At 38.0% G+C, this 20241-nt stretch overlaps 1 protein-coding gene across 1 annotated transcript in view; it reads right to left on the reverse strand.

The window, feature by feature from the left end:
- Positions 1 to 814: 814 nt before the first annotated feature.
- The window catches only part of LOC109071886 (1-phosphatidylinositol 4,5-bisphosphate phosphodiesterase gamma-1-like), a 63448-nt gene continuing 44021 nt past the window's right edge, over positions 815 to 20241 (reverse strand). Inside the window, exons 25-33 of the mRNA XM_042750686.1 lie at positions 19805 to 19968; positions 18874 to 18970; positions 17090 to 17314; positions 16559 to 16707; positions 14131 to 14245; positions 13878 to 14039; positions 12301 to 12389; positions 11954 to 12218; positions 815 to 2918 (exon numbers count right to left, since the gene is read on the reverse strand). Coding sequence (XP_042606620.1) covers positions 2866 to 2918; positions 11954 to 12218; positions 12301 to 12389; positions 13878 to 14039; positions 14131 to 14245; positions 16559 to 16707; positions 17090 to 17314; positions 18874 to 18970; positions 19805 to 19968 — 1319 coding nt within the window. The 3' untranslated portion in view covers positions 815 to 2865. The remainder of the gene's footprint in view (positions 2919 to 11953; positions 12219 to 12300; positions 12390 to 13877; positions 14040 to 14130; positions 14246 to 16558; positions 16708 to 17089; positions 17315 to 18873; positions 18971 to 19804; positions 19969 to 20241) is intronic.

Below are 20241 nucleotides of genomic sequence, written 5' to 3' on the forward strand. Positions count from 1 at the left end.
AAGTGATAGACCCCAGTTAAACTCCATGGAGAACTTTATTTTGGATGTGTATTTCCTATATTTTTCTTCTGGGGAGGAATTACCATTTTTAGGGGATTTATGGTGGTTCAAAGCGCAAACTGCACAGCTCTCATTGAGCCCTTTTGTATTTCTTAAAATATGACTGACATAATTGCACCTCAGAGAGGTTGAGTTGTATGCTGTAGGTGAGCATCAATACCACGGCACTTTTTTTTTCCCCTGAAATGTCATTGAAAGTAAAATCATTATTATTTGTGTCAAAACAGATTCACCAGTGTGAACGCTTAGGCTTGTAATGATTTTTACAAAATATTATTTGCGGAATAAATTTAAATTAAAAAATGGTCATGAATTTTCCAACTTGAAAAGAAAAAACAACACCTTTTTCATTGTTGAATTAGTACTTTATTCTCAGGCTTGATTATGTTTCATATGGAAAGCAAAATTAAAAACGTATACTTTCTCCAATATAGCATAGGCACATTACAGAAAAGGCTTGGTTTGTAAATAAGAACATTAGTAACAAAACTCTGAGGCAAGAAAGCATAGAAAATGGCATACATGTCCAACAGGGAATCTTTTGTTGATGTATATATGTATACATACACCAAGGCACATGAAAGATTAGAAACAGTAGAAACTCATTTACAGACTGGAGAAGGGCTACAGAAGTACAAGGAAAGGGATTAACACTGAAAACAAATTGAGGGAATAATGGCTAATTAGGAATAAATGTAAGGGAACTTGAGTGAATTCCGTCTGAAGGACTTTGGCCTCGTCTTTTCCTCTCAAAGCTCAGGAAGTGATTATGGTCCCCGTGTCGATTGCATAATGCAATTTGCTATACACTAGAAAAAGAGAGGAATGACAGAATGTATGCATGCATCTAAAGGCCTGGTTGCTTGAATTGCACAGCCCATTAAAATGCCCCTTGTTTACAATTTTCAAATTAGTTAGCATTTCTGTATAAGCCCGGTCTGGAGAAATTGAGGAGTAAATTCTGGAGCATCTTTCAGACTCTGAGCTGACATGCACAGAACCAAATAAATACTGTGATAATACTGCCCTAACATAGCAGCCACAAAGCAAAAAAGGGGGAAAATGACAAACAAGTTCTCCACGGTCACCCTGCTCCATAAAAACACACCTGGACCCCATGGTGAAACGGAGAGCAAGGTAAAGCATCAGTGATGTAAAAATAATGTAACATCATCACAATGGCTTCTCATATGGCTGTTAGACACAAAATGATTCTCAGAACTAGATGGCATGTGTATGTGTGCAGTTTGGTAACATCTCATCCTCTACTGGCTAAACAAGAGAACTGCATGAAACTTACCAGAGCTACAATAAATATGGCCTTGTTTTTACTGTACATCAAGTGTAAATACTGAGGTTTAGCAGTCTTAGCCTGTTTATCGATCAGTGACAATCTGTATTAGGGCAATATTATGGCATGGCATAACACAAAACTAAATGACAGCTTGGCACAAGGTATACATCTAAAGAAAGACTGACCAAAATGTCCTTTCTCCTGTCCACAGAAGAAGAAAAAACAAAACATATCCATAATATTTTCAGAATTATTCAATGCTCAGGGTGTTTTCTACTAACCCAAAATGAACTGAGACGGACTTATTTTGGTCCCAATTTTTTTGTATAAAACCACCTGCACAGTCTACCTTTGGCTTTCTTTAAACAGACATGGTTAACCACGCTACTTAATCATACATAAAATGTCCTCCCTATTTTGATCTGATAAGACAAAACATAATAAAAAGCCTTCAGGAACAAGACTTCTCAGTTGCTTAAATGTGGAAGAACAGTATACGATAAATCACAGAAATGGTGTTAGAGGGATAAAACGTTCTGAAATGAGATGGTCCAAGTTCTGTAAACTAAATACATGTCTCTGGCGCTCCCGTAGCCTGAAAACCCCACCTGAGCTGTTTGTGAATTAAAGTCCACCCTTGCAGACTGGCAAAACATAAAACAAGGAGCGTGATATTGCTCTCTGGTCACTTGATAACATCGTAACTTTATTAAAATATAAAAAATAAAGGTCGAAGAATGTCTTCCTGATGCTCAGTCAGTGACTGCTTCAATAAGATCTCCCATACTGCCACCTGCCTGTCTGAAAAATACAAAAACAAAACACAAGAGCATCCTGGGACGTGTCATACAGTTGAGTCCATCAACTCGGACAGAGAAAAGAGAAAGCGCAAGAATGCAAGAAACAATTTAGGAAGGCCAAGCCCTCATGTTCAAACTAACTTGTATAGAAAAAAAACAATAACATTATGAAACATGTTTAAATAATAAAAAATCAACATGAAATGAAATAAAAAATCTGGAGTTAGAGGCTCTTTGAGAGCAGATCAGCTGCAACGCTTTTCTAACCGACAGCAAAATGGGGCGCACACACATTTATATATTTATATATATATAAGCCAGAGAGATAGAGTAAAGAAAAAGTATTATTACTCCATAAAGGTTAACCTGGAATCAGATTTCAAAGTGATGAAAGATACAGCCCCCACTCAATTTTGAAACATTGGCCTTGTTCTCGAGTCTCGCGCTGCATCAGAACACCCCCCGTCCCGTCCGCCGCAGGTTCAGATTGTAGCTAAGCACATAATTGTTCATGTCTGTCTGTGAGCCGCAGTTCGTTCACGCCCCGCGTGGCCCGGAGCGAGAGAGAGTCGCAGAGAGAGGGAGATCTGTCCGAAAACGCTGGCGATGACGATTTCCACAGAAGCGGGTTTGACGGCAGTCCTTGACATCATCAGCTCTGTGGGACCCTTGTCACTGGCCTTGCGTCCGCTCCATCCGTCCGTCGCACGCTCAGCCGCTCGGGTTACGCTCGGTTGTCGGCGCTGACACGAGCCCTGCGGAGCCTGCGAGAGAAAGGAAACATCACACACATAAGAGCTCAACCATTTACCCTGACTTCTGATCATCAGCATTAGATCCGGTCCACACTGCAGCTTGTGCTTGATGAGAAGCAGCCACTCAAGACAGGAAGAGACCATCTAAAACTCGCCGAATTATACCAGCTACAGTTATGAACATTGGTAGTTTGGAAATAATCTATTGTTGTAACTAGGGATGTAACGATTGCCGGTTTGATGATAAATCATGATAAAATTCCCCACGGTTAGTATTACCTTTTCGTATTTTAAGTATCATCAAAACCACTGTGGATGAATAAATACTGTCCAGCATAAAGCACAGTTTTCAGTAACAGTCTCACGTGAGCACAGCACAAAAAAGTAATTTATTTTTGTGTGAAAACATGGCAGAAACTGGGAGGTTTTAAAAGAGTGCTAAGGGAATTATACAAATGAATATATGAATGATTTAATCATATGAATGTGCCTCTGTAGGTTCCAGCTGTCTTCAGAAAAGATACAATGGCTTTTTTTTTTCATCTTCGCTCCATGTAATACCTAATAAAGTAGTGTTTTAATTGCAATGCTGCTTTGTGCACGGAGGTTACGAGAAACAGCTGTAATTCTGCTGCTCCATGAGCGCCACCTGCTGCCAGAGAGTAAGTCATTTTATTTGTTGATTTTAAATATAAAACTTGGTGAAATGATTGGTGTTAGTACTTTTTGAAAGTTTCCAGCACATTTTAACAATACCATGATAATCTTGGTCACTATGATCTTAAGAAATGTTCATACCGTTACATCTAGTCGTAACATTGATTTCAGATTTATCAGCATTAAATGTCAAACAGTAAAGGCAATTCATAGGTTTTTGGTCAGAATAAGCTGCAAAATGGACCAGTAGTCATAGAATTTCAGATTTTGTAGTTGAAATTTTAACAAAATAAGCAATAGGTTACATCTTTAATACATCCTTCATTATTGTTGGTATGAAAATAAGGGAAAACTAATAGTTGAGCATCACAATACGCTGAATAATTACTTTCAAATAACACAAAACCATATTGCTGATAGAGGACAGGAAATTGAGCAGACAAGTGTTGCTCATTCAGAAAATTAGATTCTGATGCAATTTGAAGCTGATAACCAAGCCTCCACAGAGATGCGGTTCACAGACCAAAATGTGTGCAAAGAGATCAGGTCTTATCAACCAGCAGTGTTGGGGAAACAAATTACAAGTACACTGAGTTATGTAATCAGGTTACTTTTGCAAGTAACTAGTAAAGTAACAAATTACTTTTTAAATTTACAGGAAAATATCTGAGTTACTTTTTTAAAGAAGTACTGCCAGGTACTTTGTTTCTCATGTATTGATTGACAGCTCTCCAATTCAAGTGGAAATGAATTTACATTTCCTTCAGCCTGAGGCGTATTCATTTCACTTTTGGTGTGAAGGGGCTTTTACATTAGACAAAAATAGAACTTTTTATATTAAAACAAACAATCAAGCCCAGGCCAGATGAGAAAAAGTAACACAAAAGTAATTTGTTACTTTTAATGAAGGTATGATATTCATTCTATTCAGGAGAAGATTCCATGTTTCATTAAAGGGATACTCCACCCCAAATGAAAATTTTGTCATTAATCAGTTACCCCCCATGTCGTTATAAACCTGTAAGAGCTCTATTCGTCTTCTGAACAAAATTAAAGAGATTTTGGATGAAAAACCGGGAGGCCTGTGACTGTCCCCATAGACTGCCAATTAAATAACAGTGTCAAGGTCCGGGAAAGTATGAAAGTCATCGTCACAATACTCCATCTGCCATCAGACGTGCAATCTGGGTTATATGAAGTGATGGGAACACTTTTTGTAAGCGAAGAAAACAAAAATAACGACTTTATTCAACAATTCCTCCAACAGTCTCCTCTGTGTCTCTCAATAACACTCAATGATGATTAACCTCTTCTAAATGAACCTAGCCACAAGGATGCGCTGTTTTCTTTCAAATCAAAGCTAAATACACATAGAAGCAGCGCATCCTTGTGGCGAGGATGATACAGAAGAGCATACACAGCATACGGTGATATGGGGTAAGTGATTAATCACACAATTTTCATTTTGGGGTGGAGTATCCCTTCAACATTTCATGTTAGTATTGTGTATTCACCATGGTAACTGTTGTTTCCATAACCCAAAAATGGCACGTTATTTTCACTTTGTTTTTTTTTTGGTACATGTTTAAATAACTGTGGTGGCTCATACCAACTTAATTATATAAACTAGTTTGAGACTGCTATTTATTAGCCTTACCTTATAGGCTGTTTATTCATCGGTATTAGTCATATTCTTACAATTTATGTGTATTTTAAGTAAAGGGGACATTACTAAAAAATTTTGGTGCCCCCCTAAAGTATATTTAAAGTATATCAGACAGCCACTGTAAGCTTACCATAATTATATGGTATATATGTACACACACACACATATATATATATACATAATATACACACACACGCATATTATATATATAGCAGACAGAATATGTAGCTAGCTTAGAATATTTATATTTGTTTCCTTGATAAACCAGCCTTATTGCATAAGTAATGTTTTCCAGCTTCTAGTCATGTAATGTGCATGCTACCTTATATTTACCAGGTTGTTATTTTACTTTAATAAAACTGGGAAATGTCATGCATGGGATTGGTACCATAGGGTTTAACCAAAATCTAAATGTAGATATCAGCAACATTATTTTGCAGTAAGTTAGTAAACACTTGCCAGTCAACATTAAGTATTTGCAAGCCTCCAAGTTTGGTAGCAAATCTATGCATGATACCACGGTAAACCAGAGATATTAAAGTTGCTTTCCAGATTCTTGTCATTTATTGTACATGCTACCTTATAGTTTTTCAGTTTTCAGCTCAGCAACCTCGGTTTTGCATATTCTAAGCTAGCTACATATTCTGTGTGCTACATTCCCAGTGTTAGCAAATGCTAGCTAGTCTGTTAACATGAATAACGTATTTGCAAGCCTCCAAGCATAGACGTCACATTTTAAAATCCTACCTGTTGCCTTTCACCATCCACTTATTTAGCTGCTGTTGCATCCCCTGACATGCCATCTCCTTTTCCCTCTTTCTTTTTTCTATTTTTAGCCCCCGATAGCTTTTTTGCTTTATCCATCTCTTTCGAGTTTCAACGACAACTCACTAACGTTACTGCTGCTCACTCGCGATATTACCCTTCTATGTCTAAATTCTATGATGGAAACTTATGAGGGCACCGGCGCCTACTCTAACCTAATAGTCCTCTAAAAAAAATACAAATAAATTATAAATAAAAAAAAAAAAAAAAAAAAAAAAAAAACATATTATTTAAAAAAAAAAAAAAAAAAAAAAAAAAACATCGCTTTGGCGCCCCCCCATGGTGGGCGCCCCTATGCGCCGCATACAGCGCATACACACTTTTTGCGCCACTGTCTATAGCATACTAATTAGGGTTGTGTGATTAATCAAAATCGTAATAAAATCACGATTTGAGCGTGCGTGATTTCTAAATCACTTTATAGCACGATTTTCCGCGGTCCCGACCTCCCGCAGTATGCTATCTGATTCAATCAGAATGCAGCGCACCTACGTGGAGCGTGAGAACACAACAGACTGGGCATATGCCTAACACCAGATTCACACACACTGTCTGTGATGCGTATTTTTTTCCGAGCCCATGTTAATGGATCAGAGCGTTCACACTGCACGCGGTAAAAGATGTGAACAGAAACGGTTAGAAATAGAAAGGTGAGAAAAGAATGAATATCTAGCGCATCAGCATAGAGAGAGTTGTGAGTGAGTGAGAGAAGACATGTTTTAAGTGCGCGCCACTCTCTCCGGATGAGAGCAGCGTGTATCTGAGCACGTGTGTCTGGTTTTGTGACAAAGTAAAGAAAAATCTGCGTGCGAGAGGAGAGATTCGCGCTCGCGCGCATTATTTTTAATGTGCTTTCGCGTTAGAATAACGCGCTCGCTGCTGCTTCTGAACTGCATACACATACTGTATACGCACTGCAGACGGAGTACGTGTGAACCTTGGGCCAATAAATATATTTCAGCACCTGAGGCAGACCGCTACAATGAGCTCTATGACCAATGCATGGCAAAAAAAAAAAAAAAGCTCTGGACACGGGTTTTTATTTAAATTTTTTTTTTTTTTTTGCCGTATGTCTATAAATTATGTTTGACATCTTTACTTAGTGATTATTTTGACTTATGTATGTTCTAGAGGCATGTTACAACTTTTTGGATAAAGCTCTCATTGGTTTTCTTTTGGAAATATGTTTCAAATTCATACTGAATGCATTTATGACTGTAAAGCTATCTGTGTGTGTCAAAATCGTGATTAAAATCGAAATCGCAAAATTGATCAAAAAAATCGTGATAGGTTTTTTTTGGCCATATCGCACAGCCCTAATACTAATGTAATATAATGATGTGACTGGACTTTACTGGAGTACCGAACTGCAGCGTCACTGCAGACATCCACATCGCTGTAATCAGATGTGTTTTTAACTGCTGCTTTCACACCGCGTCAGTTTTTGTTGTTTTTTTCATTATTCAGAGGAAAGCATGCAGCATATATTTACATATTCATCCAAACGCTGCTTAGCAGCTTCAGGTTCGGCTGTGTTTGCTCTGAACTGAAGCGCTGTCTTCTCTTGATTTGCATCAGGAGAGCTGAAGTCTTGTGCTACAGCGCCACACTGGTCAAACTGCAGTATTGCAGGCTCTTACATTAGGTCATAATGGATCAAATGACAACTCGACAACAAAAATATTTGTCAACAATTCTTTTGTTGATGTTAGCGATAATGTCGACTAATCGTTTCAGCCCTACCTGTAGGTCGGTATAAGATGAACCAAACAGTGATCAAAGAGCCCCAAAGCTGCCCGTGGGACAGAGTGATATGCATCCTTAATTTTTGTGTAACAGTGATCCAATATATTACTGTCTCTGGTGGGACATGTAATGTACAATCTGTATCTTGGCAGTTCACAGGAGCCACTGAAATGAATAGCCACTGAAAAGTTCAATATACATCTGAAAAAGCAGTATGCACATTTCCAGTTAAAAATGAACAGACATTTACAGGAAGTGTCGCCACTCAAATCAGCACTGAAAAATACTAGTCAAAACTAGCCCACAGTCTAGTAAATGTTGGTATACTATTAAGTTATTCATGACCAATGAACAGCACATTGTGTGAATGAAACACCATGCGCGGAGAGACCCTCAGTCAGTACTGAACATTAAACGGGTCATTCATGTAGATCTGCATAAGTTCATTTCATTTATTCGCTCTGATGCCATATCTGGTGGAAACAGCTTAGCCCTTAACCAAGGTAGGACACTACTTTTATACTTAAAGGGTCATGAAACCCCAGACTACTTTTTTCTGATATTTTAGCAGACGTGAACATCATAGGAGACAATGTTAATGTGTTAATCTTAATTGTTGGAGAAAACTGGTTAATTTTAAGCTTTTTTTGTGCTATTTTCATCTTCCGGGTTTAAAATCTAAATTGTGTTGACGTCACAATTTGTGTTGTGGCAAAGGACTATAGTACATCGATGACGCGTTGGTGTCTGTTAAATTATTCATGAGACTGCGTGTTCTTATCCTATGAGAAGCCGCTTTAATTAATTATTCACAACAGCATGTGTTGATTTTGCTATGACAGACACTTCAGACTGCATACATTAACTAAGAGAAACGTTCATGGATCGAAGGAATGTGTTTGTTTTTTGCTTTGTAATAAGAGTTTGGCAAAAATGCGATTCGTTCATTTATGGTGCTTTTCCACTACGCCTCACGGCTCGGCTCGCATTTCCAATGCAGTTTAGTATCGCTTTAGGGATTATTCACATGTCGTTATAGTCGCGTCGCCTCTACTGCCACGACTCCTAAAAAAAACGTTTTCATTCCGCTTCGCTCCATCAAGCTCTCCCCCTCGATGCATTCCTCTGCTATCACTGAGAGAAACATCTGTTCTTCCGCAACAGACAACGAAACAGCCATTTTTTTTGATTTTTTGATTGGCCAGAGGCGTTCGAAAACACCCTCACCCGCCATGATTTAAAACGGCGTGTAACATACTGTAAACATTCTGTTATTTCACAAGTATGACGAACAGAAATAGATGGACAGACGCTGAAGTGCAGGCACTTACTTGTAGCAAATGTAGCACTGTGTTGGAGATTCTTAGTCCTCTTTTCAGTCGCTTTACGTAATAATATCCATTATTGTGAAACCCGCGAGACACAACAAAAACACAGCTCCAATCACAGTGTCCTCCATCCTCCTGTTGTTAACGTTGTTCTTCTTTGTTTCCGTTGTTGAACGCCATGCACAAAATGATGTCGCTGTCGACCGGGCTTACGTCACTTCCTAGTACACACTCTAGGTGCGAATGCAACCCTTTATATGGTACTGGAAAATAGTTTGCGCAAAATCGTCCAGTACTTTAGTACTGTACATTTAGTTCTGGAACTAAAGCGGTGTGAAAGGCCCTATTCAAAACAGTTGTCTCTCCGGCCAATCCTGGCTTTGCTGATTTAAATCTAACTGTTCTGTTGTGTCTCGTGGCACCACTTCAGTGACGCAGGGAGTGACAATTCTCTCCGGCCAATCCGTGATCAGCAGAGTTTACTAGTCACATTTTGGTAACAGTACGGTTCACCTGGAACCTCAACCGAGGTGGTACTAAAAAAAGTACCAGGTACCACTGTACCCAGTGAAAAACAACTCAAAAAACAGTTCACTTATTACTAGCACTACTGTCTGTTCATCCAGAATACTGAATGATCCATTTGCACACTGGAATATTTTTCTATGCACTTTTTTACTGTCCATTGCACTAGAGTAAATGATGTTCATAGTTTCTGCTTATAGTGTACATACACTTATTACATAATCCATCTGTATAGTATGTTCATAGTACACCCATCTGTATATCATGCTGAAAGTATTTAAAAATCTGTAAATTATGTCCATAGAACTGCCTTATCTGTATATTTATTGTACATTTGTAACATATTGTAGACACTGTATATTCTGTACTTACTGCTTATTGCACTTCTGGTTAGATGCTAACTGCATTTCATTGCCTTGTACCTTACATGTGCAATGACAATAAAGCTAAATCTAATCTAATCTAAGCCTGTTTTAAATTAACCATTCAATTTGACAGTATCTCAATGATCTCAAACTTTGGCCAGTTATAGGCCTGTTTTAAATTAACCATTCAATTTGACAGTAATGCAGTGATGATAATCTTGGATATGTGAGAAAATCTTCATAATTTTAATCACTTTTATATCAGTTCTTACTTACTGAAATCAGCATATTTGTGATATAAAACTGATTTCCAAGGTTTTTTTTTTTTTTAACTTTTTTTAATTTTTTTTCCTAATCTAATAAAAATGTTTGCATTTCTAAGTGAATGAAAACATCCTGCAAAGTTTTAAATCTGAAAGTGCACCGTGTATGAAGTTTTTGTCTCTCAAAAGAAACAGTCGACTCTGAAACATTTAAACGAGATCGTTTTTAAAACAAATCCCAAGCCATTTCATGCTGACATCAACATGAAACATTAGCATTTTCCCTGTCCACTTGTTGGTCTTTTTGCATTGGTCTGAATGAAAATGCAAATTCATTCTTTGCCACTAGGTGCCTGCTTTTGGAGCGGTAAAAATAGCAAAAAAAAAAATAGGCACAAACACTGCTTTAAAACGCTGTACACAAAGCAGCACTTTGCTCACAAACACTGCTTTATAAGGTATTACAGGCATGATTCAATCAGACAAAACACACAAGATTAGCGTCATGCAAAGGAGGGGTTCGAAAAAGTGAATTGTTAAATTAATCATTTAGGAGTCGTTCAGCAAATAAGGTAAAAAAAAATGCATATTATAAGACAATGAAAGTGTTTTTGTCACCTTGCATGCATGTCAACCTGTTGTTGGGGGCTCCCAAAACCACAATATATCAACCTTTCATAACCCATAATAGGGGCACTTTAAACTCAACCGCTGCAAGCTTTGCGTTCACTTCTCAAAATCAAATTATGTATGGCACAATACAAATAAAAGGATCTGTCACAACTTCTGTTAAATTAAAGACAACAACATGCGCCATAGGGCTGGGCGATAGGAGCAAAAATTCCTATCTTGGTATTTTTTGGCTGAATTGCGGTATATGGTATGAGGCTTGGTATTTTGTACTTGGATTAAACAACTAAAGTCAATGTAAACATGTAGGCATATATTATGTGCAAAAATGCTTTTAAAGCAGAAGTTACATTTACTAAAATAAAAATGAAAATAATAAAAAAGCACAGACTAATTGAGTAAAAAGGCTATTTTGATTACCCCATCACACTTTACAGTTAGTGATATCATACAAATACACTTACTTGCAGGTTTAAAATTCTACATGTCACCTTTATTGTCCAACTACAAATATTTAAGCAAAATGTATATTTTAGTCAGAGTTATTGTGCTGTTTGGCACTCATCCTAAATAAAGTCTGTGAAGTTTAGCGGAGAATCCCAAAGCATAAGCTCATGCACTTCTAACAGCAAAATGGAAATTTTTCCAAGGCTTTCTAACATTTACAGATGGAGAATATACCTGTGAAATGTAAGTTATGCATTCAGGAAAAACAGCACATCTCAAACACCTTAAACTCACTTGCACACGCAGCCTTTCTGTGAGAGACACAAACTCAAACTATAAACTAGAGGCTACTATATCTTACCAGTTTTTTAAAGGCCTTAATATGAAGCTTGTGACGTTTAGAACAAAACGAATTATGCAGCAGCTCAGACTGTGTCCTCCGCTAGATTTTCAGATGCGCTCATATCAAACTACTGTATATCGATATTAACGGTATTGCCTCATACCGTATCGCTTATAAAAATATATCGATATATTGTACAAACTCGATGTACCGCCCAGCCCTAATGCACCATATAATTTGACAACTGACCATCTTCAGTCCAAGCGTACCTCCTGCTCTCGTGGTCCAACAGCGCCTCCTGTGGCACTCTGAAGTCCTCCAGCGGAGACTGGTAGCGGGCCTCGATCGAGCCCTCCCTCCCACGGTATCCCAGCGCCTGGCCCGGGGACGAGGGCAGGGGGGACATGGAGGACACGGAGGAGACGGAGCTGGTGTCCCCCATCCGCTCCCGGCCCACCTGCATGGCCATCGCCCCCACCGCCGAGAATGGACTCAGCATCTCGCCGTTCTCATGCTGCAGGAGAAACCAGGAGGCCATTAGGATACACCCTATCAGCCCATGAATAAAGAGTGTTTCTACAAGCTATGAGGCCCACCCTTCCTCTGACGATGTCCATGTGCACCAGCAGAGACGCCAGCTCCAGATCCTCACTGTAGCTGTTCTTCAGCGGGACAGACCGGTAGCCTACAGATGGACATTAGGGACATTATTTTTCTTCTCCTCATCCTAAAGACCTTGATTGACTAGTTCAGGTGTGTTTTATTAGGACTAGAGCTAAATGGTGTGCTCAAGTCCTCCTGGGAAGTTCGTATTTACGAGTTGAAAAGTCATAATTACGACGTCTGGTGCATCACTTTGGTCGGAACAAGATGGCAGTTTAACTTTTCTACATAAAATGCAAAGTGTTATTTTTTTTTTTTTTTTTTTTGCAGAGTTGCAGAGTTTATTTGCAAAAACAGATTTGTTATATAATATAATATTTTGTATATGTAATGTAGGTTTAGTGTACATGACAAATTTTTTTTTTTTTTTTTTTTTTTTTAATTTCAACACATTTACCATCAATACAGACGCTGCATATCTATATATAATAAAAGTCTCTGGCTGCATCCATTGCATCCGACATGTTTCTTCACTGTCCGGCATGACTTCAGACGCACCGCAACTTTGCAATAGGGCTGCATGATTAATCTAAATTAAATTGCATTCACGATTAAGTAAAAGCAGCTAAACCAGATGATTTAATAGATGGACAGTAGTGTGGTATTTTTACTTTACTCAAGTAAATTTAAAAAGTATCTGTAGTTTATCAGTGTTTTTCATTGGAAAACTTGACTTCACTACATTCCGAATCATGATGTCATACTTTTTACTGCACTACATTTCATAAAAGTTTTGTTTGTTTTACCTTTAATATGTATGAACATTAAAAATGTAGTAATTTCTTGTAAATCTTTGAATTACTTTTACTTGAGTAAAAGAAAGTAATAGATTTCTAATGTAATTACGTTTTAAATGTAGTGCTGTCAAACGATTAATTGCATCCAAAATAAGTTTGTTTACATAGTATATGTGTGTATACTGTGAATATTTATGTATATATTAATACAAACACATGCATGTATACATTTAAGAAAAATATGTTGTTTATATATATATATATATATATATATATATATATATATATATATATATATATATATATATATATATATATAAATATAAATAATATATAATGTATAAATTTGTCAATATTTTAAAAAATATACTGTATGTGTATTTACAGTATATATATATATATATATATATATAAAATAAACAAACAGTACACACTAAATAATTATGTAAACAAAAAACTTTTATTTTGGATGCGATTAATCGTTTGACAGCACTAATTAAATGATATTTAATATTAAATGTAGTGCAGTTAAAAGTACAATATTATACTTTGGTATGTTGTGAAGTAAGGTTTTCTAAAGAAAAACACTGATAAACTACAGACACTTGAAAAGTACTTTTAAAGCAGAGTGAAAATACGACTGTCCGCCTCTATTTAATATCGATTTCGACCCGATTTTGATCAGTCGTGCAAGACAGTGGCCCTCCAGGAGCAGGACTGGACACCCCAATTTATTTAGAGCACAAAAGTGGTCATTCTTCTGCGAGCCGTACCTGTTTTGAGGCAGTTGATGGGGAACGTTGCCTGGGCGAGAAAGTTCTGGTCGTTGAACATGTCGATTTCATAGACCACGAAGCGCAGGAAGGCAAAGGAAGGATTGCACACGGTGAATCTGAAGGGTTTCCTGGGCCAGGTGGGCTTCAGACCGTTGTCCGCTGAGAGCAAAACAGGGAACTCTTTTAGTGACCCCTAACAATGTTTGTTCTTATGTGCTGTTGTTGTAAAAGACTTGCATCTGCAGCTCACCTTCAGAGTCAGTCCTCTGCTTGGCGTTGTCATATTCTGCTCCACACACTTCGATCTCGATGAGGGGGCAAACGATACCTCGACCGTGTTTGGGCAGGTGGCGCGCTCCCAAAACCTTAAAACACACCAACCTTCAGTTTCCTTTCGGGCGAACAGAAACACAGACCAAACACTGCACAAGTCTTTCACTGTGTGTTTGGCTTCTGGCTGCTAAAACACATCGCAGAATCTTTTTAGAATTTTGAGTCGTTAGAATCTTTAGTGATTTTTTAGGAATCAAAATGACAAAAGAAGTCATCAAAGTGAATTTAAGACCAAACCGAACAAATATCTGCCAATGGGCTCAGAAAAATGTAAAGGGAATCATTAAGTCACACTTAATTCTCACTGTTAACAAGTTTGTTTCGCTGTTACTTGCTGCTTATTAATAGTTAGTGCGGTAGTTGTTAAGTTCAGGTATTGTGTAGAGTTAGGGATGTAGAATATGCTCATACAGAATATGTGCTTTATAAATAATAATAATAATAATAAACAACCAATGTGTTAATAACAGGCATTAATAGTGAGAATTGGTCCCTATGCTAAAGTGTTACCAAATATTTTAACAGCCTCCTGACAGAAATTAAGCATAAACTAACTTTGTTCAATTTCTCAGAAAACAAGACTTCATATGCTGCATTTTGCATGTCAAGTAAGTGTATCTTGATTTAAGGACGCTTTGAAATTATTATTGGAAAACAAAACAGAAATACTATAGAAGATATTATTTTTTTTGCAGTGCATACAACATTTAATGCCTTGGCTTTATCTTTCTGCTCCAATTAACCTTCTTAGGTCTTAATCAGTGGATTTTGGCTGTAACTACATTTACTGCTGCATTAGATATTACATGGCACATATACAAATAAAACATTCGGCAACATGATATCATTAACACAATGTGATAAAACAAACATTTTATAAAATTTGACATACAAAAAGACAACATTAAGCATAACTGTTAAAGATTTGGCCACGCATTATTATAAGGTCTAATAAAGCAACAAGCCCCAAGGAGCAGTGGCTTATTGCTTTTATAAAACGGTTGTTCAATATACGTAGTAAGGTTTCACAGAATAAAACAGAGTAAATAAAGTGTAATGATATTAATAAAGTATTCTTCCACCAAACAATGTAGTTCCTCAGAAACGGTTGTGGTTCCAATAAAGTGGTTGCTGAGCAACACACAGAAGTAAACAAAGGTGTATGTTTGTAGAGTAATTTAAAACAGCTTCGAACGCGGCTCAACCAATCAGAATCAAGCACCGGAACCCTCCGCTTTATAATTCTCACTATTAACTAACTATTAACTATGACTTCTAACGGGAAGTCGTGGCCTAATGGTTAGAGAGTCGGACTCCCAATCGAAGGGTTGTGAGTTCGAGTCTCCGGCCGGCAGGAATTGTGGGTGGGGGGAGTGCATGTACAGCACTCTCTCCACCTTCAATACCACAACTGAGGTGCCCTTGAGCAAGGCATCGAACCCCCAACTGCTCCCCGGGCGCCGCAGCATAAATGGCTGCCCACTGCTCCAGGTGTGTGTTCACAGTGTGTGTGTGTGTTCACTGCTGTGTGTGTGCACTTCGGATGGGTTAAATACAGAGCACGAATTCTGAGTATGGGTCACCATACTTGGCTGAATGTCACGTCACTTTCACTTTCACTTCTGCATCATTAAAACTTAGCTGCTTATAAATAGTTAGTAAGGTAGCTGTTAAGTTTATGGGGTTAAAGGGCTTTTCACACTTAACGCAAAAATTGGCAAGATGACGCTTTTGAATCGAAACTACAGATCCCTCTGGGGCTACTGACACCAGGCGCGATCATTCGTGGTGCACAAAAGCAAAGATTTTTTATTTTTTATTTATTTCTGTTGCACAAAAAGGTGAGAGCGGTGGCGCTGTTTCGAAAACCCGTGTAAACAAACACAGAAGAAGAGTGTCCCGAGAGAGAAGAGAGTTCTTGTTATCGTCGGTATCTGAGAACACATTTATTCTCACATGTTCTTAATACAATTTCTATTAATTCTCCACTAAATCATGTGATCTTGGAGAGCACGGTCCGTTTCTTCCAATTGCGTGAGTGTTATAATTCAGTGTGCTTCACGCTCTAGATTTTACGTATTAAAATTTTATATTTTAAGATGTTTTCTTGTACGCATTATAGATAGTTTGTGTTTCTGGTGTAGAACCAAACTCTATTTATCTTAACTTTAATGCTGTATATCGAGCAGTGGATGATGTAAAAGCCATATGCATTGCTGGTCAGCGCCACCTAGCGTGCAGGCATGAATTTGGCGATCAATCGTAATGTAAAAGCACCGTTCGTCAGTGATTCGCCGGTGAAACGCTTGGGCTGTAGTCTGCTGTAGTGCAGCATGCATGTGTACCTCTATGCAGAGCGTGATGGGCTCCACTCCTCTCAGAGAGTGCCGGTCAAACGGGTCGAAGGTGTCGTCTCTCATGATGGACGGCTGCAGCACGTAACCGCTCCTGCCGTTCAGCATGAAGAGCGCCTGATTCATCTGCATGGGCTTATCTGCAGAGAAACCATCGCTCTGTTAAACGACAGAGCAACAAGAGGACAGGAGCGAGAGAACTCCACCAAACCTTCTCAGATACTAAAAAATGCCATTTTCTTGAAACTACATAAAAACCCTGGGGGAACCCTGTCCATAAATAAACAAAATCGGTAATATGGTAATTCATATAAAATGGCATCAACAACAGTAATTGTTGTTTAAATTGCTGTGACAAGAATTTTTCTACTAGCAAAATAAGACAATCAGCATTGCATGAACAAACAAAATTACAAAGTATCTTTACTGAGAGGAACTGCTGTATTGTTGAGAGAACGCAAAAGTCTTACTGGCTGAAGTTTTCTCAACTGTTTATGTTCTCCAGCGAGAGCCTGTGCTCACCTGCGGTCTGGAAGTTGAGGGCCACCAGCTGACTGCCACACAGCCACATGGGTAACGGGTCGTAGTTGGACGAGTCCAGGCGCTGACCGCGAGGGTAGATCCGCGAGAGCTGCAGCCGGTTGTACTGCAGGAACTTCTTTCCTTTGATGCGGTTCACATACTTCTCCGCTTTGGTCTCGGGAAACGAGGACATGTCCCGGAAGCAGGCCCGCTCCGTCCCGATTTCTGTGAGAGACAGAAGAGGCTTGCAGCATTTGTGTTGAGGAGCTACATGGCAGTTCATACTGAAGCAGTGTTTCCCAACCCTGTTCTTGGAGACACACACCGCCTCTCTTCCCAATCCAGCACACCTGATCATCAGTGTGTTAACTGAGACTACAAGACCTGATATACAGATGGGTCAGACACGAGACACCCAAAATGTGTACTGTCTACAGGAACAGGGTTGGGAAAAACCGTGTTAAAGCAATAGAGCACCATGAGAAAAGGTGCTGCGGCTAGTTGGGAGAAACTCACTTTAGCACATCCATATATTTCATTTAACTTTGAGCTGAGCATGTCGCTGGGAGAATGAAACTAACAAACAAAAAACAGTTGTAGTAAGGCACTCAAGACATTCTTGACCCTGGACCACAAAACCAGTCACAAGGTCAATTTTTTGAAACTGAGATTTATGCATCGTCTGAAAGCTTTAATAAATGAGCTTTCCACTGATGCATGGTTTATTAGGAGGACAATATTTGGATGAGATACAACTATTTGAAATTCTGGAATCTGAGGGTGCAAAAAAAATAAAAATCTAAATATCAAGAAAATCTAAATTTAAAGTTGTCCAAACGAAGTTCTTAGCAATGCATACTACTGATCAAAAATTAGTTTTGATATATTTACGGTAGGAAATTCACAAAATATCTTCATGGAACATATTAACTTAATATCCTAATGATTTTTGGCATAAAAGAAAAAGCAATCATTTTGACCCATACAATGTATTGTTGGCTATTGCTACAAATATACCTGTGCTACTCATGACTGCTTCTGTGCTCCAGAGTCACATTTTGGAAAATGTCCTGAAGTCATGACCCATTCGATAATGACAGTTGGTCGGATTTTATATGAAGTGGTCAAGTTTTTATACAAAGTCTAGGTCAAGTTTCAAGTGAAACACTTTCACAGTCATTTATAAATATAATACAGTTTATTTGGCCATTAGGTTTTCTAGAGAGCATCTAGACTAACTGTGTAACCCCTTGAAAGAATGAAAGTGTTAAGTTTAAATCCAAGCTATTAAAACATCAGCCTTAAGTACTGAATGATTATTTTTATGAATCAGTATAAACTGACAATTTTAAAGGGATACTCCACCCCCAAATGAAAATTCTGTCATTAATCACTTACCCCCATGTCGTTCCAAACCCGTAAAAGCTTCGTTCGTCTTCAGATTGTGTTCCGAAGACGAATGGAGCTCTTGTGGGTTGCTAAGTAATTTTGTCATTTATTTTTAAATGTGTGCAGATTTCTTTACATTTTAGACACATTTTACATTTTTAGATTTAATTTACTTTAGTACTTCACCTTTCTCTCATTTGTTTAGTAATATCACATATATATGTTTTTTACATTTAGTTCATGTTTTTTTTTTTTTTCCACAGAGATTTTTGTGTGTGTTTTTAGTTTTAGTTAATGATAATCTTCTGGTAAATACACGATTTGAATGGAGTTGGATATTCAAATGTGTTTGAGGGATCAGTGAGTTTGAGTTTTAAAACTGTGGGATATCTTACTGTCTTCATCAAAAGGAACTGGTCGGCAGTAGATGACCAGGTCTGACAGCTCTAGAGCAATCTTCTTTCTTCTTTCCATCATTTTACCCTCCTCAAGCTGATGGAGAACAAATGATCATTAGTCATAAACACTGTCATACAGTACGTGTGTCAAAAGCAAAAAAACATTCTTAGGAAACTGCATACAGTTTTGATACATTTGATCACATTAATTACAAGATGGAGAACAGACAATCAGTCATATCAAGCATCTTTATATAGTCTGTGTCAGAAAACAAAAAAGTAGAAAACCTCATTATTTTAGGATAAACTTGATTAAACTTTTTGGGGTGGTGTCCTATTACAAAATGTATTACGGTCTTTTAGAATCAAAACTTTTTATAATCTTGACAAAATAAATATCGTTGGAAAGATCTGAGTCTATATTGTGATAGAAGCAATACTGAGAGAAATTGATACATTCATGACAGAAAAATGCATCAAAGTAATTCAATGGAGTTTGGGTGGCACCCGGTGGCTATTTGTGGTATAACACCTAAACAAAATTGCATAGGGACCTACATTTTTTTTATATCACCTTCAAATTTGGAACACAACTTTAGACACATGGCTTTAAATCCTATTTTGTAAAATATTACATTTTATATAAAATATAAAAATAAAAACAGTTCAGTACATTTTTTACAGTAAATTTGACCTTTTTTTATACTTTAATTTTTTTAATGATTTTGCTTCTGCAATAATCTGCTGATTGTCTTCTTTTTTTTAAAAGAGACCACCCTTAGGTCTGAATGTTTGAATAGTGGAATTTCATGGCTATGTTCAAAAGTGATAGTTAAGAGGTTTAGCATCCAGGAAAGCTCAGCAGAGGTTTAGCAACAGGTGGAGACGGTCAGTTTTATTGTGTTACTCCAGAGGAGTTACTGCTCACCTTAGCTTCAGAGGTCATGGTGACCTCGCGGATCTTCATCACCCAGTCCTTTAGCTCCTCCTGTGAACTGGCTGCGATGTCCAGCACCGGGCCGTTGCGAGGCAAAGCCACAGGAACCAAAGAGAAGACAAACTGTCTGCTGCCCTTCCCTTCTTGCCTGACCACTACAGGAGAGACAGCATACATTTTACACAAGACAATGTGAAACAACATGCAACTCTGGGTTGCCAGGTGTATCAAACAAAACTAGCCCAACTGCAATTCAAAACTATCCCAAAAAGCTAGTTTTATGGTTTTCCCCTCCGCCGGGAATGCCCTCGGTCAAAACAGTGATCCAGGGGTGGGGGGAGATCGCTTTAACACGCGGACTAAAAAAAACAACCCACAGAAACAGTGTAAAAGTAGCACAACTTTGCGGTATAACCACATACTTGGCA

This window comes from Cyprinus carpio, chromosome B23 (assembly GCF_018340385.1).
Source record: "Cyprinus carpio isolate SPL01 chromosome B23, ASM1834038v1, whole genome shotgun sequence".
NCBI lineage: Eukaryota > Metazoa > Chordata > Actinopteri > Cypriniformes > Cyprinidae > Cyprinus > Cyprinus carpio.